Genomic DNA, 20,646 nt, shown 5'->3' on the forward strand with positions numbered 1-20,646 from the left:
CAAACGACACTAGAACTAATTGAACAAATTCTAAAATGTTTTGAAACATCACTGGAACCACTTCTGAGACCGTTGTTAATAATTGTCAATTATCTTTTTTACACAATTTGCGTAACGCAAAAGATCAAGGAATGTGAATTTATTATTGGCTTCTTGAGATGAGTATTAAGAAAACTGAACAATTAAAGCTGCCACCAAATGTGCGTTGCCCTTCATACTTTCGAAGAAGGGTTAAATGTATACAAGTCTCCAACCCCACAAGCGACAGGCTCAAACAAGGTACTGAACGGGTCAATGGTCTTTTTAATCATAAAGTCATGAATCCACATGCACAAAACATTCCTAATCATGGAGACAAATAAAAACGGAAAGATGTAAAAGATCAGCCTCATGAAGATAAAACTTAACAACACAGATTATTTAGACATATGCTTGTCTTTATCAAATTTAATCATCGGCAAGTTCAAAAATAACAATCTGAATACAAGAAAAATAGGACTCGGAATATGGGTGATGATATAACAGAATGGTCGGCAAATAGGCATTTTACAGCCTATGTTACGACGAACGAGACCTTTCAATATCAATCGTCACTGTCCACAAAGTAATCAACTTACACAAAACAAAGCAAAACACTTCATAAATATGGGGAAGTAATTTCAGTAAAGCCAGCGTTTTCACATCAAAGTAATTAAACTCAGACGGTAATTCCATATTTTAGCAATAATCATCATCAATTTACTTTCCCCACTAGTGACATTAACAATTTTTAAAAAATGTAATCGCCATATTGGCCCCAAAGATCACAAGATCCACAGGTTCCTATCAGAAAAGCGAAACACAAACATCTGTTTATGTCCAATGTAGCATCGACGATCATAGCCAAAAAGCTATCGCAGACGTGGCATCGAACAAATTTCAACAAAATCAACATAATAAAAACCCTCAGAAAACCGTTTAAAATCAACCAAACAGAAGCGGACACAGAAACTAAAGGAAAGTACGGTCAAGATGACCTGCACCAAACAAACTTTAAAACCGGTTCGGTAAAACGAATCCGGTTAAGAAGATGATCGGGAACAGAGAAAATCAAAAACCGGATGCATTCCCCGGTTCAGTCCGAATCTGCATTTAAATTGTCATACGGCACTTCCTATCTTTTGGGAATTCTTCTTCATCGGGCAATTAACTCAAATTCAATCATAGATAAAACAGTAATAAACCATCAGCAACCAAAAGATAACATCACAAGCAATACAGACCGCATCAAGGTTATATCATTAATAATGACCATCATTTGGTTTATCTCTATAACCAAACATATAAAATTGTTAAATAAAGGCTCAGAAATTATATGGGTAGAGATAGTTATCAGCACGAAATCAGAGTGGTGCATGACATTCTCAATCATCACTGCCTTCTAACATAACACAAAACTAAATGTAATAACAAAACACTAAAGCCTCAGAATTGCAGAAGTAACATCAATAAATAATCAGTCCCGAAAGATGGTGTTCTTTTATAATCTGATGTCCTCATCGGCTATAATAAATCCTAATTCTACAAAATTAAGATGAAATATAGATCTCATGGCCGGCTCAAACGGTAAAAGCAGCGACGCCGCTCCGCAGAGCAATGGAATATGAGAGCCAGAATCCTCAGACGGAGAAGCCGTGAGGCTCCTACAACGTCCTTCGGATTACAGCGTTCCTTTATGACGTTTACTTGTGGATTATACAATCACTGTTTTTTTAAGATTGCTCCGTTTAAAGTAAATGATCCCTTGGAGGGGGATTTGCGTCAACAACAAAGAAACCAAACTACAATAGAGAAAGCTAACAAAGAAGACACAAACTGTTGTCTGAAGGAGGAGGTAGGAGCGGTGATGAGAAACAAGTTAGTTCATGATGTTTATTATATACGACGATAAGATTAGGGCAACGGGAAGCCCTAGAGATTCTCATACCGCCTTTGCTATGGGCTTTATGTCATTTATAAAAGGCCACGATATAATAGCCCAATACTTATTTTTTATTGTAGTTGTGAACTGACAATTACAAATGCTGTTGGGTCATTAGAACGAACGACCCCTATGGATTTTTTTTTTAGCAAGCTAAATTATCAAGACACTACATGTGAAAATAAACGCAAATCTTGTTCAACGAAAAACATGAAACAATAATTCATTAGAGTTGAATATCAAACCAAAGGGAGATACCTCAAGAAAGCAAATACTTAAAAACAAAACGAAACTACCAACACAAGTGTTCTCATCAGCAAGCATATCAATCAAACAGTAGCAGAAATAACATCCGCATCGGACAAGGTACATGGCTCATGGGTTGTGAGTACGACATCAAACCACTCCACCTTCCCCCACATCTCATCTCCGCGCCTCTCAATCCCAATCTCAGCACACCAAATACATATCTCTTCATTATGTTCATCTAAACGCCTATAAACCTCCCACAAGACAGCCATCTTTCCATCAACATCCACCATTTTACAATCTCCACCAAAATCAGGCAAATCTTCAACACCTCTCAATTTCTTCCATGAGCTTGACTTAAAGTCAAACCATCTAAACTCTCTTTTATTCCAAAGAAACAAGACATCTCCTATCACGCCGTGAGAATAGGACACTGCAGAAGCCACACGATTCATATCCATTTCCATATCCATAGCCTCATCCATATCCATAGCCATAGCTATATCCTCATCCATATCCATATATATATCCATATCCAATTCTATCATGTTCCAACTAGCTTCCTTGGGATCGTAAACCACACGCTTATCACCAAATACGTACAATTTTCCTCCGAGTTCAAAGCTTTCGAGTTCAGCTCTTGATGGACGTATCTCAGAGGCAGGATCGGTCACCTTTCCCCAAGTTTGAGTCTTTGGATCAAATACTTCAACCCAATCCACGGAACTGAGTTCTTCAAACCCTCCTGCTACGTATATCTTCCCATCAACTACGCTCGCTGCAGGGGAGCTCCTCTTCTCTCGCATCGGTGGAGCACTGTGCCACGTGTTGAACCGACAATCAAGGACCGAGACTTTAGAAGTAGGAAAAGGCGTGTACCCTCCGATCCTGTAGATGTTAGACCCAACGGCTACGAGGCTAACATCGGTAGATGTTAGACTCAGAGATCGTTCATGACGCAAATAGGGAGAAGTGATTGGGATGAAAAGGAAGCCACTTGACCGGTCGGTTAGGTTTTGGTTTGGTTTTTTGCAGAGAGCGAACCAATTTGTGGTAGGGTCACGAAGGCGATCCAGATGGTAGCGTAAGCACAGATAGAGGCAACTCTCGGTTAGGTTTAAGCGAGAGCGGGTCTGGTAAAGCTCCAGCGAGGCAACGACAGCTCTGAAATTTTTGGAGACGAGTGAGAGAGTTGGATAGTACAGTCTAGAGATGCGTGCTAAGCAATTCAGTAGCAAATCGTGAGGGAGAGACAAAATCGAGATTTCTGGCGATTGTTTGGTCATATTCTTACGCGGTCAGTAAACAAAGGTGTAGGAGATGATCACTGAGGTAGAAGGATCAAATCGAAAACCAGAGTTCGTATGATGCGAAGTTCTTTGTATGAACTTAACAAGTAACCTGAAAAATAAGCAATAGGTTTTAAGAAAGTTTTATTGATTGATTGTGTTAATAACGTGCCATGAGGCTATTGTATATATAGTAAACCAAGAGGAGGTTTAACTATGAAAAAAGAAAAACATAAATTCATAATCAAAAGGAAAACTAACATAAGAATTTAGAAAAGAAAAACTTAGAAATATGGAAAAATAGTGAAAAACCGACATTGTGACTTTCTTGTCACAGGGAGTTGTGTGTACTGGAGTTTGCATATAGATCCTATACATGCTCGTGCCCTGCTGAGGAAAGGTTGGTGAAACATCAATAGATGTGATCATTATGACGTGTATAGATTGTTACACTTAGAGCATCAGCAGCGCAAAGTCTCTCGGACACGATTCTTTAAGCAATTATATTAATATATTACTATGGTTTATTTATCTGATTAACTTTAAATCAGGATAAATAATCCTACTAATAAAAACAAGACATCTATAGAAATCATTTCTTCCCAACTGCTCAACATTTCTTGATCAGGAAACTTATCTCACCATTTCTTCTTTCTCTTTCTTACTTTATCATCTATTCTATTAAAACAGAAGTACAAAATTAAATTAAACCTTAGTTTTTCATTATATTTACATTGTCATGCCATTGAGGTATTAAATGAAGCTATATTTAAGTATGATTGCGTTTTCCTAATTTAAATAATAGATTTAAGCATTTAATATTTTTTTCTAATTTAAATAATAAATTTCCTTAACAAAATCTTAACCAAAATATATTTCTTAATATATAAAATATAATCAATTTATATAACATAAAAATATAAATTAATTTTTTTTTATATTATTAGCATAATACTTCTTATATAAGTCCAATTAGTTATAAATATAAGATTTGTTTATATGATACATTGTGATATAATAGACGATTAAATCACAAAATATAATTATTTAAAACTAATAAATAAAATCGTTATGTTTTAAAAATGTTATATTAACAATTATATAATACATTTTAATTTACAAATATATATAGTATACCATTAGTACATAGAAAAAAAATAAAGTGAAATAAAATATTTATACGGTCACGGGTCAAGCTATATAAATAAACAAAAACAGCGTAACATTATTTTTCTTTAACAAGTTTATTTTAATAGAAACTATAGTCCCAAATATGGTTATATGTTTTATGTATTTATAATTTTGTTCTCTTTGTTTTTGAGGGATGCTAAGATTTTTGAATTGGAAAAAATTATGATCCACCTCTATATTATTTTAATTAGGAAATTTAAAATTTATATCAGAATATTTTATTAAAATTTTAATTTTAATTTTTATTATAATTGCAAACATAAATTTAATATTTAAATTTATATTTAAATATTAAAAGAAAAATTAAAAACATAAAATAAATACTCGCCCGGTCGGGCGGGTCAAGATCTAGTTCTTTATTAATATATTTTGCAGATACTCTTCTCAAGAAACTACCACTAATCATGCTCTTACACACCTATATATGTCAAACAAAAGAAGAAAATAACCGAAAGGGTTAACTAAACACATTTAGTGAATGGTGACCTTCAAATTAATAGCGACAATGATTTATTGCTCTATAAATCGTATTTGTCACCATTAGTGAAGAATGATTTATTGTTTTATAAATCGTATTTGTCACCATTAGTAAAGGAGTGCGGTCCTAAAATAGAGAAGAGAACCATGATTACATGAACTTTTAACCAACAGTATGCAGCACCAGAGCAACACCAATTCCATGATTCACCAACCCCACAAATCGGATGCACTGTCTCACTACTCATTTCACACCCACTTTCCCAAATCTTTTGCTATGCAAAAAAAAACGATTTTTTGTATGTTATATCAGATGATCCCGTGAGTCCTGGAAAAATGGTCTCGGAAGAAAACACATATAGTGCTAAAAAATAGATTGACCACCATACTGTACAATAAGAGTTTAAAATGTCTTTCGACTAATATCATATGATAGCTGGATCGCATGTTACCATAATACAAGGTAAGCTCTTTGGACCGAAAGTGTGACTTTGTTTCAAAGTAGGCATGAATTCCAAGAAGAGTGTGAAATAAGTAGTTCTGTACAACTTTCTTAATAAACTAATTTCCTCAATACTACACATGATATACTATAAATACAACTAATTAAGTAATGTCATTTCATGGGTTAAGGGACCTTCTTAAGGTCGCAAATCGATTTTATCCTTTCGAAGACGCATCATCTCTCACTTAATAGCATTCCAGATCTTTATATATATGAAAATGGCGTTACATCAAGAGTTTCTTACATCAAATAGTCTGTAGAATCTTTTGCACGAATCTTCATAATTAATTTCAATGGACATGAATGATGAATCTGTTGCATCCTTGGACGTTTTCCTAGGAGAAAAAAAAAGAAGCAGCTCACTTTCATATTGTCCCATCTCCATCCTACATTAATAATCATGTTCCCTTAAATGCCCTAACCTCCAACTCCCATCCTACAATAAATTAAAAACCTTAATTTAAGTCTGTAATGTATTAAAACCACGTGTAGAGGACTAACAAACGGTTTTGGTTCTGTGGTTAGTTTTACTAACTTGTCTTCCACGGCACCTCGGAACCTTCGCTCCATCTTGATGGTTCTCATGACAAATGATTAACAAACTAGTCTGCTTTCAGGGATAGAGACTCGAGTCACGGGTACCACTGATCTCTTAGATAAGACTATTTCAACTCTACTACACCTTTACATCATAGTCTTTCTCAATTAATATTTATTTATTTCCTTAAGCCACTAGCTGCTTTAAAAGCGACAAGGAGCCAACAACGACAAAACCAAAGTATGTGTCTTCGGTTTCTCACTACAGTTTTGTCTTTTATTTAAATCATCAAGTTTACAGATAAAAAAGATAAGTTATTTAGGAGGCGGAGCCAACGTCTCCGGAGCCAAAATGAAGGTGAACGAAAGGAAAGTGAGACTCACGGAGCTGATTCTGAGGTGTTTAGTGTGTGCCCTCGCTCTCTTCGCTGCGGTTCTCATAGTTACAGACACTCAAGTTAGAGAGATCTTCACCATCCAGAAGAAGGCAAAGTACACCGACATGAAGGCGCTCGTGTAAGCTCACGACACAACCCATCAATCAAATCGGTTCTAAGTTTGTATTAAAAGTTAGCAGATTTGACGACAATTTTTTTACATTTTCTCCGAGTTTTCAGGTTCTTGGTGGTCGTCAATGGTATAGCCGCGGCATATTCTTTGGTGCATGTGGTTCGTTGCGTGGTGGGTATGATGAAAGGAAGCGTTTTGTTTAGTAAGCCTCTGGCTTGGACTATTTTCTCTGGAGATCAGGTTACTCTGTTTTACTTACTCTGTTTTACTTACGCTGTTTTACTTACTCTGTTTTACTCACTTTGTTTTTCTTACTCTGTTTTACTTACTCTGTTTTACTCAATCAATCTTTCTGCTCTCTGTTTCTTGCTTTTCGGTTCGGTGAGTTTGCTGTGGGTTTGTGGGTCAGTGAATGCTCAGTACAGATAGAAAAGTTCGGTGCTTTAGCTGTTTAGAAGTATATTGTCGTTATATGAGTTTCATTTGTTTGGTAAGACACAATAATTTACTGAACTATAGGCTGCAATCTTTAAAGTTTGGTCTTAAGTAGGTAAAATGCAATGAGGGCCCATATACAATTAGGGTCCTGATAAATGAAAGCAATGAGATTTATTTGGTCTTTGTAGAAGACAAAAAAAAAGAATAAGATAACTTCTAGCTTGTATAAGTGGCATTGTAAATGACCTTTGTTTATGTGTCTGTAAGCAGGCGATAGCGTACTTGACTGTGGCGGGCCTTGCAGCAGCGGCGCAGTCTGCAGCCTTTGCGAAGCTAGGTCAGCCAGAGCTCCAGTGGATGAAGATATGCACAATGTATGGGAAGTTCTGTAACCAAGTTGGTGAAGGAATTGGGGTCGCCTTGCTTGCTAGTATTGGAATGGTTTTGATCTCTTGCATTTCAGCTTTGGGTCTCTTTCGTTTGTATGGCGGTAACAAGGCCCTGCAGAGCTCACGGTGGTGAAGGCAAGGGCGAAGGCTCATAGGTCTTGGACTACACTTGTTTGTGGAAATTGTGTGAAATTATTGTGGTGTGTTCTCACTTCCTCTCAGTGTGTATACAGTCTATTACTATTGTCATGGTCTCATGCACAAATAATCATCAAACTGTAGTTTAATAACGAGTCTATAACCATGTTTAGTTGTTCAACAAAAAAAAATGAATTTGACAATTTTAGCCTATTTTGGGGTTTTGTTGCTTAATTAAACCAGAAAACGGAACTTAAACCACCCATATGGATCTCCATCCAACTTTTAAAGTTTTAACTTTATTTATCAAAACAATAACGTCGCCAAAAACCTAATATTTACTGTAATAATTTATATATAGACGTGGCTTAAATTAGGCAAGTTATATATAGAGTTGTAGACTCAAGAGCATGCAACTTTTTAAAATTTGTTCCTCAAGTATTATTGTATTTGAGATAAAACTCTCTTTTTCGAGAAAATAAGAGAATCTCTACGTTTTGGGGTCAAGATGGAGAAAAAGGTGGCTTTGGTGTTGTCGTTGATGTTGCTTATGTCTATGAAGTCGGTGTCAGTTTCTGCTGAGGAGGCACCAACGTTTGGACAGAGGATAGACGCAGCCACGAACGATGTTACCAAGTTCTTCAATGAACATGCCGGTCCTGCCGTCGACACTGTCTCCTCCACTGCCAAATCCGTCTATAATTGGTTTGGTGATAAAGCTAAGTAAGTGTCTCTAGTTCTAAATTCTTTTTGCTATCCATTCTCTCTTACCTTGTAATATACTTGATTCAAGATTCTGCATGCAATGCATTTTTGTTGGTGTCACCTCTTAGTCTTACTATTCTTTGTTTCTTTTGTAGGGAATGGGGTCTCTAGATGATGTTTATGAGTTGGGACTTGGGACTGGAAACATTTCATGAATAGAAATTTTATCTCTATGTACTACTTTATTTAAAATGAACATTAAAAGCAAGAGAATCATTATTCTATGTTTGTTTTCTAAGTTCAAATAACTGCACACAAACATTATCATTCACGTATAACATCTTTTATATACATGAAAGATGAGCTAACGTGAGAACTCCAAACACAAGGTCCAAGAACAGCCATGAGGCCCTATTATATATCTCTCTAGGTGCACTATTTTAAATAGCTACAAAGAAAAACAATTCACTAAAGTGAAAGGAGGAAGAAGTAATCAAGAAGAGGAGGAGGGAAGTGAGTGGTTGGCCAGGAAATGTGAGAAGAGAAAAAAGGCTAGACGAGGCTGTGACAATGGCACCTCATGTCCCGCAGCTCTAACCGTTGCGTACGTTAGCAAGCCACCCTCGTAAACCTGGCTCCACCCTCCCACTAAGCCATGTGAATGGTACCATGGATACCACCTTTTGCTGGTCTTCAATTTCATCGCATTTATCGAATGCCTCGTCCCACTTAGTGGTAGCACTCCGTCCGAGTCCCCACTATATACATATCATTCCGCAAAAATTATATAAAAGTTTGTTAAGAGATCTCACATCAGAAATAATATAATTTAAATAAATAGTAAAAAAAAATGAATCAGTCCATATTTGTCTATCGACCTTGATATTTGTTTTACTATATATACATAATTAATTATTCTACCTGAATGCTGACAAAAAAAAAATTATTCTACCTGAATATCCAAATGCGGAGAGGAGCTTGTAGAAGTTCTTTGAGGATGGGAAGCATGGACTTGGGTGAGTCTTTCCAGTTCTTTCTTATGACACGACTACAAGGAGTCCAAGAAGTGCGGTTAAGGCGGGCATGTAAAGATTTGTGCACATTTGGATCGTTCATATAAATGCGTGTGTATCCCGTAACGCACTCATCGTTCCCTCTGTATCGCCATGCTTGCCTCCACCCATTCGATGATGAACCTTTGGTGCATGCAGGACGATCGATGTTGTAAGGATCAATGTCACCAAACTCAGAGAAGGCTTGGTTCAGGGCATTGTCGCAGTTTGGTTTGGGAAAAAGGATGGAGTCGTTGAGGCACCATTTGGTCAGTTCAAAGTAGCTTTCGTCCGATATGAGCCCGTGGTTCCACCAGTACTCATGCATCCCTTTGTTGTCATTGTAATCATCCACTAGAGGATTCCCCATCTTTTATTTTTCATGTTTATATAATCATTCATTTTAATATCCAATAGTGTATTCAAAATGTGTACATACAAAATAAATTACTTACCAGGATTCCTTTTAGATTGATAATGGGGTTTTTGGTACCCTTGTTACGGTTGACAATCAATTGAGCTAGCTGCGGAATATAATGTCCTAGTTGACCAACAAACACAACCAAACCCAATGCAATAAGATCAAACTGTAATTATTGACCACTAACCATATCATTTCACAGGTTGTATATGGTAGTTCTAGCTGCAACGTCACAACGCTACAATATTCGTATTCATATGGTGTAATTAAAGACTTAAGTTGGTCACAAAAGAAAAGTCAATTGGGTTGTTGTTGATTCTCCTTATTTGGCTATATTTTATAAAACCCATTATTTCTCTAATGTAATGCCTTGATGTACATGAACGTGCTATGGTACTAAATATCAACATCATTTGGTTCAACTGCTTAATATTGAAGGATCGCAAATGTAGAAATTTCACATGACAAATATATTTTAGTAGCCTTATAGCAAAATAATGTATTTAGCAAATAAAATAACTAACTCACTACGAATTAAAAGTGCTAGTTAAATGAAGAATATATGGAAGTACCGGCATAGCTCTCGCCGGCGATGTAAAAAGGTCTTTCTTTATACTCAGGAAACCTCTCCATCCATTTCACCAGGAATCTATATGCATCTTCCCCTGTCCCCACATTTCATATCCATATCATATATATTGGCTAATAATGTAATTAAAAATACTTTCTTCTTATGATTATGAAAATTACAAGCATATTATATATAAGACCTGTCCTCTTGTCTCCCATAGTTTGTTCGTCTGACGAAGTGTTTGTGTACGAGAAACCAACTCCCGCCGGTGAATCCAAAAACATCAGGTTTGCCTCTGCATACATTATTGATTGATTTTTTTTTGTAACACATTATTATTATTGATTGATTTAAATAAATAAATATGACTCCTAATTAATAAATTTGATTAATTAAAGAATACCTTTGTTCCAAGCATAGGGATTTAGACGAAGACTCTTTCCGTCTGGATTAACTCGAAATGGACCAACCTCCTCGGATGCACCGTAGGCAATGGATGAGCATCCAGGACCACCATTAAGCCATAGTACCAGGGGCTTGGTGTCACTGGGCTTAGGGGCCTCGGTTAGCCAGTAAAATAGAGCTCGTCCGGCCGCTGAATTAACAGTAACGTAGCCAGAGAATTGAGAGAAGTTGAGGTTAGGAGGTTGGCCTGGCAAAGAGAGGATCTTGTCCCTCATCTTTTGCTCCTTAGCATCATCAGTACTACTCGAGACTATGTCTAATAATGCAATGATCATGCTTAATAAAAATATACATTGATACAGTGTTAGACACTTTCTGCTTCTTGTGATCATCATCATCAAAAGATTTTTTTTTTCTTGTGTGTGTATTTTAATTTCTTGGTTTGATAGTTTCTTGAGAATCTCTCATTTCTCCACCTTGCTGAATTTATAACTTAGAAAACCGAGGGTCGTTGTCAACTTATGCCATTTTTAGGGATCATGTGGTGTATTAAATAGTTATTTGTGCTGAAACTGTTGATTATTATTGTATATATAGTCAAATTAATTAGCTTACTTGTCGATTGAGTATGCTGACTACTCGAATATATTATACACATTATTGTGTTTGTTATTCTTTGGTATCCTGTATATGTATGCCTCTCTTTCATCATGATAGTTATATTATGTTTATTTATTAACTTTTATCGTTACCTAGTCATTGTCATAATAGTACATTCAGGTTTCATGATTTGATGATGAAGGCGAACTATTTTAGCTATATATATTATAGCCTTTGACTAATTAAAAGCTATATATTGCTTGCTTAAACCGTAATTTAGTCATGTATTTCACATGGAGAGGTTGTACCGTGTAGACGTGTATATCTTATAGGAGTAATATAAAGTGGGATTTGCATGACCTTATAAATTAACGGTAATCATATAAAATACATTTATCACAAATAACTTTTAGTTTAATGAGTTGGTTCAATTGGTAAGCTGATTTTGTTTGACATTTAGTGGCTCGTCTGTTCATATTTTTCACTTTTAGTTTCACCTAATGCCGATCTTGTTGGACCATAACAATTAATTTGTGTTCCATTTTGTCCAAACCCTTTTGTTTTAGTCTTCAACATTATTTTTGTTGTTGTTGCCAATTCTATTATCGAAACTCTGGATAAAGCTAATAAAAAGGTTTCGAAATAAAATACTTAACTGAACCAGTCTCTCTTTGTGTTTAATCATATCTTTTTCAGCGAGTTATAGTCCAAAGAAAAATCAACATCAATGTTTATATTTTCTTTCACATCAATGTTTATATATTTTCTATAGTAAAAAAATGCATAAAGAGATGTTCATAACTCATAAGGTGAGCAATCCCAAAGATGATCATGTGCCTAATTAAATGCATTCCGTAGAATTAAAGAACCGACTATGTGTTAGATAGAATTAAAAAAGAAGTAAAAACCGTGTCTTACTCGTTTTCTTGTGTACCAAGAAAAGCAACGGAAAGCCTTAATTTAGTGGTAGCAGCTAAGCATCCCACACATCGACAGACAACACTCATTATTATCAGACCAAACTAAATTAATGTTTACTCAAAGCTCTTACAACTAAACAAACAACAAGAGAATAATACCACATGGAAGTAAATACAAATGATCTCCATAGGACAAATTTTACAGAACCTGAAAAGGTTTTTGTGCTCGCAGTGTCTTAACATTTTACATTGGCTTGTTGTTGAGAAACGACTGAAAAAGAAGGAAACCTCGCCGAGGTCGGTGAAGAGGTACCTCGTGCCCTGCTCCATGTATTGTCACCAGGGTCAGTCCTTTGTAAACTTGGCTCCACCCACCAACCTATTGTTTACACATTTATACGTTAACTAACTACACAAAGAACTAAAAAAAGCTCTGTTCTGGTTTTGTTTGCTTCTTGTACCTGTCCATTGTCGTACCAAGGGTACCATTCGGAGACTGGTTGTAACTTGAGGGCTCTAATAGAGTACCGAGTTCCAGTCACGGGAACTACTGAGTCAGTATCTCCACTGCATAATGCAACAAGATATCATCATCATAGTAACCAAACCTAGATGGATACAGAGGAGAACTAGATATACCTGAAAACCCATATCCTGAGGCCAGCAGCGATGAGCTCCTTGTAGATTGGAAGCATAGAGAGAGGAGAATCCGCCCATTTATCTCCAACAATGTCACTAAAACACACACAACAAACAAATGTCACTGAAAACAAGAGAAAAGTTAAACTGTAAAAATTTGATAAAAAAAATCCATTGATTACCTGCATGTCTTCCATGGATAAGCAATTCCGGTTGTGTTAGCATGCATAGCCTTTTGAACCTCCGGAGAGTTGAAATACATCCCGGAGTATCTCTCCGTGCATGGGTCATATGCTCTCCACATCCATGGCTGAGTGAGTCCAAAAACAGTTTTAATAATGAAAACAAACAAACAAACATATAATAAAGTGGGCATTGATGGGAACGGAACTCACATGACGAACCCTCAAGAAGCGTGACCTAAGAGCTGCAGCTTCCTTCTTACAAGTGGCAGTGTAAATGCTGTACGGATCAATATCTCCTTGCTCCTTGTCCGCAGCTTCAATGGCCTTGCTGCACTCAAGGGAAGGGTGCTCGGAGGATACAAACTCACAGGTGATCCTTAAGTTGTGGTAAGTGAGATCAGATATCAACCCATGAGTCCACCAGTACTCAAACAACCCCACGAAATCATGGTAGTCATCAATCACAGCATTCCCCACCTTAAAGATAATAATAAATTATTACGGGATATATACGACATATATATTCTTTACATATTAGTTTGTGATAAGTATGTAAATATTCCTTCTCTAGATTCTACGAATTAGGTAAAACAGTTTGTATATATACTTTGGTCCATTGACCCATATCAACACAAGAAATCCTTTATACGATACTAGATTTCTTGACATGGTATCAGAGCGCTAAAAGCACAAAAATCTTTTAAAGCTTTTTCTCGATCTACTTGGCCTTCTACGTTCCTTGATTATTTTTCTCTACTCTTCTCTCTCGAGTTATGGGAAGTGATGACGGCAAGGATGATTTTCAGAGTTCCTCCGGGAAGACTGCGGCTTCAGAGTCGCGTGTGGAGACACGGAGACGTACAATCTCACCGTACGATCTCTCCTCCAGTGATAATCCCGGCTCTGTTATCTCTCAGCCGTTGCTTAAGGGACCCAATTACAACGAGTGGGCCACTAACCTGCGCATGGCTCTTAAGGCGAGGAAGAAGTTTGGTTTTGTTGATGGTTCAATCCCCGAACCAGGTTCTAATTCGCCTGACTTCGATGATTGGTGGACCAATAACGCTTTGGTTATGTCTTGGATGAAGCTTACTATAGCTGAATCAGTTCGTTCGAATCTATCGCATCTGGAACTTGCTCGCGATTATTGGGAACATATTCGCAAGCGTTACTCGGTCAACAACGGACAGCGTGTTCAACGTATCAAAGCAGAACTTGCTACTTGCAGACAACATGGCTTGTCTATTGAAACTTACTACGGAAAGCTGATGCAACTGTGGACTTCTCTGTCTGAGCATCGCGTTACTAAGAATTGTGGCTGTGCTATTGGTCAGAACCTTGAGAAAGAAAGAGAGGAGGATCGACTTCATGAGTTTCTCAAAGGTCTTGATGAGTCTCTCTATGGTGCAACTAAATCGAGTCTCCTCTCCCGAGATCCTTTACCTTCTCTCGACGAGGCATACAGTGTGCTTCTTCAAGATGAGGATTCCAAACACACAACACGTGTGCTCGATGAGCGAGTTGAAACAATGGCACACGCCGTTCGTACATCCAGCTCTGCATCTCCGCGTGCTCCGTTTGTTTCTCGAGAAGAAAGAATGAAGCTGCTCTGTTCTAGTTGTAATCGCAAGGGTCATCTAGCGACAAATTGTTTTCGCAGTTTGGGATATCCAGATTGGTGGGGAGATAGACCTCGTGGTCGTTTGCAGTCAAACAGTGGACAAGGAACCTCGTCGCCATCTCCCCGACAGCCCTCAACTGCACCTGCTCGTGTCAATGTGGTGACTACTTCGCCACAACAACACTCCGCCAACACACTTACTGCTTCCGATCGTGTTGGACTTACTGGCCTAAGCGACGAGCAATGGAAGACGTTGGTGACACTCTTGAACGAACATAAACCAGCGTCACATACTTTAAGCGGTACGTCTCCTATTTCCTCTTGGATTGTTGATTCTGGAGCCACAAACCACATGACGGGAACACTTTGTTCTCTCACTGATATACAAGACACGGCCCCTTTACATGTTAAATTGCCTGATGGAAGGCTTACACTTGCGACACAAAGAGGGACAGTTATTTTAAGTTCCCTACTTACACTTCAGGATGTTTTATACGTTGATGGCCTTCAGTGCCATTTGATATCAGTTTCTCAGTTAGCTCGACAGAAAACTTGTATCTTTCAGATTTCTGATAAACTTGGATTGATTCAGGACCGCATTACCAGGACGCTGATTGGAGTGGCTGAGCAGAGGAATGGACTTTATTTTTTGCGAGGGATGGAGTTTGCTGGGGCGATTCATCAGGAGAAACCAGTTACTCAAGATTTATGGCATCATCGCTTAGGACATCCCTCCGCTGGTGTTTTGGATTTACTACCTATTTCTGTTTCTCATAATAGTAGTTTTAAGAATAAGGTCTGCGATACTTGTATTCGCGCCAAGCAAACCCGTTGTTCTTTTCCAAACAGTTCTAATACAACAAAGGCTTTATTTGATTTGGTGCATTTTGATTTGTGGGGTCCTTACCGTGCTCCATCTCGCTGTGGTTCTCGTTATTTTCTGACTGTCGTAGATGATTACTCTCGCAGTATTTGGCTTTATCTCTTACCTTCCAAGCATGAAGTTTCTACTACAATTCGCAACTTCATTGCTATGGTCAAGCGCCAATTTAATACAAACGTTAGAACGATTCGCAGTGACAATGGCACGGAATTCATGTGCCTGACATCTTACTTCCGTGAGCATGGAATTATACACGAAACATCCTGCGTCGGTACGCCACAACAGAATGGCAGAGTTGAAAGAAAGCATCGTCACATCTTGAACGTTGCTCGAGCTTTACGATTTCAGTCTTCTCTACCTATTGAGTTTTGGGGAGAATGTATTTTGACTGCAGCCTATCTTATTAATCGTACACCGTCTAAATTGCTCAACGGACAGACACCTTTTGAGCGCCTCTATCTTCGAGCTCCTCCTTTGACACACTTACGGGTGTTCGGGTGTCTCTGCTATGCACATAATCAGAACCACAGAGGAGACAAGTTTGATTCACGCAGTGTACAAGGCGTGTTTATCGGTTACCCGACTGGTAAAAAGGGTTGGCGAGTCCTTAATCGCGACACAGGCAAGATCTTTGTTAGTCGCGATGTCGTGTTTTGTGAAACAGAGTTTCCTTATGCTACTCCCTCTGTACCTCACGCTCCTGTTACCACACCTATCGCTACCACTCTTGGTCGTCCGGCTCCTCCTATAGCAGAACCTGCAACACCAGTTCCTATTTCTCTGCCCCATGAAGACCCTAGTACCGATCCTGCACCCGATGACATAGTCGTCGTTTCTGATACTTCATCAGTTATATCTGATACAACACCTTCAGAAAATGAGACTTCTCCTCCATCGTCTCCTTCTTGTACACAAGATGCTTTATCTCCTCCAGTTTCTACGGACCTTTCTGATATGGAAGGCTCTCCTTCATTACCCACGTCTCCTTCGATGTCTTCTTCTACTGCGGCTCATGATGTTACTAACTCATCTCCCTTACCTGCTGTTTCATCTACAGAACTCGGAACAGAAACACCTGCCCCGATCCAGGAGTTGGGTCGTGGTCTACGAAACAAAACCTTACCTGCCAAGTTAAATGACTACGTGCTTCATACAATTTCACCAGCTGTTACGTGTCAACAAACTGCACCTTATTCACTGGAGTTCTACGTCGATTGCTCCAATTTTTCCGAAAGCCACTGTGCTTTTCTTACTGCTATATCTTCGCTGGTTGAGCCTCGTTCTTACAAGCAAGCTATCCTCGATGAAAACTGGCGAAACGCGATAACAGTTGAATATGTCGCCTTAGAGGACAGTGGAACATGGACAGTGGTAGATCTTCCTCCTGGCAAGCACGCTATCGGCTGTAAATGGGTTTTTAAACTCAAGTTTCGCGCCGATGGAACCTTAGAACGTTATAAGGCACGTCTCGTCGTACTGGGAAATAATCAGGTCGAAGGTGATGACTACGATGAAACCTTCGCCCCTGTTGCAAAGATGACGACAGTACGCACCTTCTTACAGATCGCTTCCTCTCGCAATTGGGAGATCCATCAAATGGATGTCCATAATGCGTTCTTACATGGTGATTTGAAAGAGGAAGTTTATATGCGACCTCCTCCAGGGTTTTCTGGTTCGGACAAGAACAAAGTCTGTCGTTTAAACAAGTCACTATATGGTCTTCGTCAGGCACCACGCTGCTGGTTCGAGAAGTTATCTACGTCTCTACGAAATTACGGGTTTTCTCAAGGGCCACCCGATTACTCCTTATTCGTTTTGGATCGCGGTTCCGAGTATATTATGGTTCTCGTGTATGTGGACGATCTCATTGTTTCTGCAAGTAACCTGCAACTTCTTGCCTCATTTAAAACTTATATGAACAAGTGTTTTCATATGAAAGATTTAGGAGTTTCTAAATACTTCCTTGGACTTGAACTTGCAAGGAGTCCTACTGGTATTTATCTCTGCCAAAGGAAGTACGCTCTTGGGATCTTAGAGGAGACAGGTCTTCTTGCAGCTAAACCTTCTCTGTTTCCAGTTGAACAGAATCATCGTCTAGCTTTAGACAAAGGTCCCGATTTTAAAAATATTTCTGCTTATCGACGACTCATTGGAAGGCTTATCTATCTCTCTGTGACTCGTCCGGATCTATCCTACTCTGTTCACATCCTGTCTCAGTTTATGCAAAAACCGAAACAGGCTCATTGGGATGCCGCCCTTCGTGTTGTTCGTTACCTTAAGGGAACTCCAGGGCAAGGCATTTTGTTGCGAGCTCACACCGATCTACATCTTGCTGCTTGGTGTGATTCAGACTGGAACGGCTGTCCCATTACTCGTAGATCGCTTACTGGTTGGTACATTACACTCGGTGGCTCTCCTATCTCTTGGAAGACACAAAAGCAACCAAACGTTTCTCGATCAAGCTGTGAAGCTGAATACCGTGCGATGTCCTTCACAGTCCAGGAAATTATGGGAATCAACAACTTATTGCGCGCTTTTCGTATTCCCCTTACTTCACCTACTCCTCTACATTGTGATAGTAAGTCTGCTATCTACCTTGCTGCTAACCCGGTCTTTCACGAACGCACGAAACATGTGGAAAATGATTGCCATTTCATACGCGACGAGATCGTCAAAGGCACTATTGCGACAAAGCATGTTTCTACTCATACACAGCTAGCAGATATCTTTACTAAGGCCCTTGGACGAAAGGAGTTTCACGAGTTTCTATCCAAGTTGGGAGTTCTTGATCTTCACTCTCCAACTTGAGGGGGGGTATTACGGGATATATACGACATATATATTCTTTACATATTAGTTTGTGATAAGTATGTAAATATTCCTTCTCTAGATTCTACGAATTAGGTAAAACAGTTTGTATATATACTTTGGTCCATTGACCCATATCAACACAAGAAATCCTTTATACGATACTAGATTTCTTGACATAAATCGAATCAACACACACAGAAACAAAAGAGGTTTTGTGTGGGTTTAGTTATTACGATGAAGCCTTTGAAGTTGATTTCAGGATTGTTTTTCCGGTGAACAATCTGTGACAGCTGAGGAACGTAGTGACCTGCGTAGCTTTCTCCAGCGATGTAGAACTCTCTGTGCTTGTATTGCGGAAACCTCTCGAACCATTTCACGAGAAACACATATGCATCTTCAGCTGCATCATGCAACAACATTTTGTTGAGTGATCCATGATGGATGCGTCAAAGAGTCATGAGCTTCATCATATACCTGTTCTCTGATCTCCGGAAGTGTACAAGTCAGAGGTAGTATTCGTATACGAGAAACCAACACCAGCTGGTGATTCAAGAAACAACACGTTTGCCACTGAGGAAAAGAAGAAACAGAGGAATCTTCGTAACTTGAACTCAATTAAAAAAATAAACATAAGTTATTAGACCAATGGGACGAAACTAATATTACATGAAATCATGGTTCTAAAAATCGGTCATATCCGAAACGATTTTCCTAAATATCCGATTTATATCTATTTATAAGATCCAAATTGATTTAAACTGTTCTAAATCGGTTAAAACCGATTTAAATCGATCTATTTTTTTAAATATGTTAAGTTTAGCAATAATATTATTATAAATCTATAAAATTATCTAATTTCTTCGGTTTTGTATTTTTAATTTTGATAATTCATTATAATAATGAGAAATTGCCAAAAATACAATTTTCATAGTACCACTTTTCATGTTTACACTAACCACTTTTACCACTATTTTTAATGAAGGGTTTAGATTTGAACGTTTAGGATTTAGGGTTTAGATTTTATGTTTTAGGGTTTAGATTTGATGTTTTATGGTTTAGGGTATAAAGTTTAGGGTTTAGAGTTGAGGATTTAGGGTTTATAGTTGAGGTTTCAGGGTTTAGGGTTTAGGATATTGAATTTAGGGTATATAGTTTAGGGTTTAGGGTTTAGAGTTGAAGATTTAGGGTTTAGGGTTTAGAATTGGGGGTTTAGGATTTAGAATTTTGGATTAAAATTTTGAAAAGCATATAAAAACAAAGATATAAGAGTCTTTAACATTTTAATAAATAAGGTATTTTTGAAAATATGTACTTAGTGGTGGTAAAGATGAATAATGCTACTTTCAAAGTGGTATTTTTGAAAATTCCCCTATAATAATCTTATGATTAAACTTAAAAACTAAAATATGTCATATAAATGTATAATATATCTGAAATAAATCAATAATTTGCCTAGACTCCGAATAATCCGCCTAATTGCTAGTCGTCCTGGCCTAGAACATTGCATGAAATGATTTCAAACCTCTAGTATATATTTTAAGAACTCGATAGAAAGGGAGAGAGGGTATTACACTGGTTCCAAGCGTAAGGATTGTGGTAAAGAGTTTTGCCATCAGGGTTGATCCTAAAGGGACCAATCTCCTCAGCAGCGCCATAAGCTAAGGAGGAGCAGCCAGGGCCACCGTTGAGCCACAGAACTAGCGGTTTTGACTCTGGGTGTTGAGTTGACTCGGTGAGCCAGTAGAAGAGCGCTCTACCAGCTGACTCGTTGACCGTGACGTAACCGGAGAAGTGGGAGAAGGAGACATTGTTGGGCTCGCCGGGAAGACGCGAGATTCTGTCGTTTTCTTGGGCGTCTCTGCAAGAAGACGAGAAAGGGAGTAGAACGAGGAGGAGGAGGGAGACGACAAGGAGTCGTGGTGGTGGAGACATGGTGAAATGATTATGGTGAAGATCTCAATGTTTTCATTACCAAAAAATCATTTCTGAAGTAGTTGGTGGTGGTGGTCCAGACAATCTCCAGACTCCAATAAGTGAGCGATAATAATGCGAGTCGTTATTTTTTAATGTTGCATTGTCCATGGCATCGAACACGTTACCTTGTTATTTTAGTAGAGTATAACTTAGCCACTAGACCATCAATAATAATC

General features: G+C 38.2%; 5 protein-coding genes and 6 non-coding genes across 11 annotated transcripts; 2 read left to right on the top strand and 9 right to left on the bottom strand.

Moving 5' to 3' along the window:
* Window positions 1-495: 495 nt before the first annotated feature.
* LOC130512191 (small nucleolar RNA Z43) lies at window positions 496-599 on the bottom strand. Its single transcript, XR_008945749.1, has one exon. It is a non-coding gene; the product is annotated as a small nucleolar RNA Z43 (small nucleolar RNA).
* Window positions 600-657: 58 nt separating this feature from the next.
* Window positions 658-737, bottom strand: LOC130512175 (small nucleolar RNA snoZ7/snoR77). Its single transcript, XR_008945735.1, has one exon. It is a non-coding gene; the product is annotated as a small nucleolar RNA snoZ7/snoR77 (small nucleolar RNA).
* Window positions 738-774: 37 nt separating this feature from the next.
* LOC130512235 (small nucleolar RNA snoR2/U65) lies at window positions 775-914 on the bottom strand. The gene has a single exon (XR_008945792.1). It is a non-coding gene; the product is annotated as a small nucleolar RNA snoR2/U65 (small nucleolar RNA).
* A 201-nt stretch (window positions 915-1,115) lies between these two features.
* LOC130512237 (small nucleolar RNA U49) lies at window positions 1,116-1,183 on the bottom strand. The gene has a single exon (XR_008945794.1). It is a non-coding gene; the product is annotated as a small nucleolar RNA U49 (small nucleolar RNA).
* Window positions 1,184-1,339: 156 nt separating this feature from the next.
* LOC130512179 (small nucleolar RNA Z221/R21b) lies at window positions 1,340-1,419 on the bottom strand. Its single transcript, XR_008945739.1, has one exon. It is a non-coding gene; the product is annotated as a small nucleolar RNA Z221/R21b (small nucleolar RNA).
* A 40-nt stretch (window positions 1,420-1,459) lies between these two features.
* LOC130512068 (small nucleolar RNA SNORD96 family) lies at window positions 1,460-1,545 on the bottom strand. The gene has a single exon (XR_008945629.1). It is a non-coding gene; the product is annotated as a small nucleolar RNA SNORD96 family (small nucleolar RNA).
* A 558-nt stretch (window positions 1,546-2,103) lies between these two features.
* On the bottom strand, window positions 2,104-3,816 carry LOC108852213 (F-box/kelch-repeat protein At4g39590). The gene is made up of 2 exons (XM_057008290.1): window positions 3,811-3,816; window positions 2,104-3,498 (listed from the first exon to the last, which is right to left on the bottom strand). Exons 1-2 carry the CDS (start codon window positions 3,814-3,816, stop codon window positions 2,290-2,292), a joined length of 1,215 nt encoding a protein of 404 aa, XP_056864270.1. The 3' UTR covers window positions 2,104-2,289.
* A 2,659-nt stretch (window positions 3,817-6,475) lies between these two features.
* Window positions 6,476-7,896, top strand: LOC108835298 (CASP-like protein 2B1). The gene is made up of 3 exons (XM_018608572.2): window positions 6,476-6,724; window positions 6,826-6,958; window positions 7,427-7,896. The coding sequence occupies exons 1-3, from the start codon at window positions 6,561-6,563 to the stop codon at window positions 7,676-7,678; spliced, it is 549 nt and encodes a 182-aa protein (XP_018464074.2). The 5' UTR covers window positions 6,476-6,560; the 3' UTR covers window positions 7,679-7,896.
* Window positions 7,897-8,155: 259 nt separating this feature from the next.
* On the top strand, window positions 8,156-8,559 carry LOC108850949 (uncharacterized). Its single transcript, XM_018624396.2, has 2 exons — window positions 8,156-8,406; window positions 8,544-8,559. The coding sequence occupies exons 1-2, from the start codon at window positions 8,192-8,194 to the stop codon at window positions 8,557-8,559; spliced, it is 231 nt and encodes a 76-aa protein (XP_018479898.1). The 5' UTR covers window positions 8,156-8,191.
* Window positions 8,560-8,646: 87 nt separating this feature from the next.
* On the bottom strand, window positions 8,647-11,355 carry LOC108851577 (serine carboxypeptidase-like 28). Its single transcript, XM_018625031.2, has 6 exons — window positions 10,836-11,355; window positions 10,632-10,727; window positions 10,434-10,526; window positions 9,896-9,981; window positions 9,341-9,810; window positions 8,647-9,146 (listed from the first exon to the last, which is right to left on the bottom strand). Exons 1-6 carry the CDS (start codon window positions 11,233-11,235, stop codon window positions 8,882-8,884), a joined length of 1,410 nt encoding a protein of 469 aa, XP_018480533.1. The 5' UTR covers window positions 11,236-11,355; the 3' UTR covers window positions 8,647-8,881.
* A 977-nt stretch (window positions 11,356-12,332) lies between these two features.
* Window positions 12,333-20,501, bottom strand: LOC108848531 (serine carboxypeptidase-like 26). Its single transcript, XM_018621919.2, has 8 exons — window positions 20,068-20,501; window positions 18,971-19,066; window positions 18,730-18,896; window positions 13,392-13,658; window positions 13,179-13,306; window positions 12,997-13,092; window positions 12,819-12,924; window positions 12,333-12,736 (listed from the first exon to the last, which is right to left on the bottom strand). The coding sequence occupies exons 1-8, from the start codon at window positions 20,426-20,428 to the stop codon at window positions 12,602-12,604; spliced, it is 1,356 nt and encodes a 451-aa protein (XP_018477421.1). The 5' UTR covers window positions 20,429-20,501; the 3' UTR covers window positions 12,333-12,601.
* Between the last annotated feature and the right edge of the window lie 145 nt (window positions 20,502-20,646).

The sequence above is a fragment of the Raphanus sativus genome, chromosome 4, assembly GCF_000801105.2.
Source record: "Raphanus sativus cultivar WK10039 chromosome 4, ASM80110v3, whole genome shotgun sequence".
NCBI classification, from domain to species: Eukaryota; Viridiplantae; Streptophyta; class Magnoliopsida; order Brassicales; family Brassicaceae; genus Raphanus; species Raphanus sativus.

What these genes read in the sequence shown, in the direction of transcription:
- LOC108851577 (XM_018625031.2), bottom strand. Translation starts at nt 11,235, where the DNA reads ATGATGATGATCACAAGAAGCAGAAAGTGTCTAACACTGTATCAATGT. An exon ending in TCCCTATGCTTGGAACAAAG is followed by an intron (nt 10,728 to 10,835) that starts GTATTCTTTAAT and finishes TAATGTATGCAG; the next exon opens with AGGCAAACCTGATGTTTTTG. An exon ending in CTCCGCATTTGGATATTCAG is followed by an intron (nt 9,147 to 9,340) that starts GTAGAATAATTT and finishes ATATGTATATAG; the next exon opens with TGGGGACTCGGACGGAGTGC.
- LOC108835298 (XM_018608572.2), top strand. Translation starts at nt 6,561, where the DNA reads ATGAAGGTGAACGAAAGGAAAGTGAGACTCACGGAGCTGATTCTGAGG. An exon ending in ACCGACATGAAGGCGCTCGT is followed by an intron (nt 6,725 to 6,825) that starts GTAAGCTCACGA and finishes CCGAGTTTTCAG; the next exon opens with GTTCTTGGTGGTCGTCAATG. An exon ending in CTATTTTCTCTGGAGATCAG is followed by an intron (nt 6,959 to 7,426) that starts GTTACTCTGTTT and finishes GTCTGTAAGCAG; the next exon opens with GCGATAGCGTACTTGACTGT.
- LOC108848531 (XM_018621919.2), bottom strand. Translation starts at nt 20,428, where the DNA reads ATGTCTCCACCACCACGACTCCTTGTCGTCTCCCTCCTCCTCCTCGTT. An exon ending in TTCCGGAGATCAGAGAACAG is followed by an intron (nt 18,897 to 18,970) that starts GTATATGATGAA and finishes TGCATGATGCAG; the next exon opens with CTGAAGATGCATATGTGTTT. An exon ending in TCAACTTCAAAGGCTTCATC is followed by an intron (nt 13,659 to 18,729) that starts GTAATAACTAAA and finishes ATTATCTTTAAG; the next exon opens with GTGGGGAATGCTGTGATTGA.
- LOC108850949 (XM_018624396.2), top strand. Translation starts at nt 8,192, where the DNA reads ATGGAGAAAAAGGTGGCTTTGGTGTTGTCGTTGATGTTGCTTATGTCT.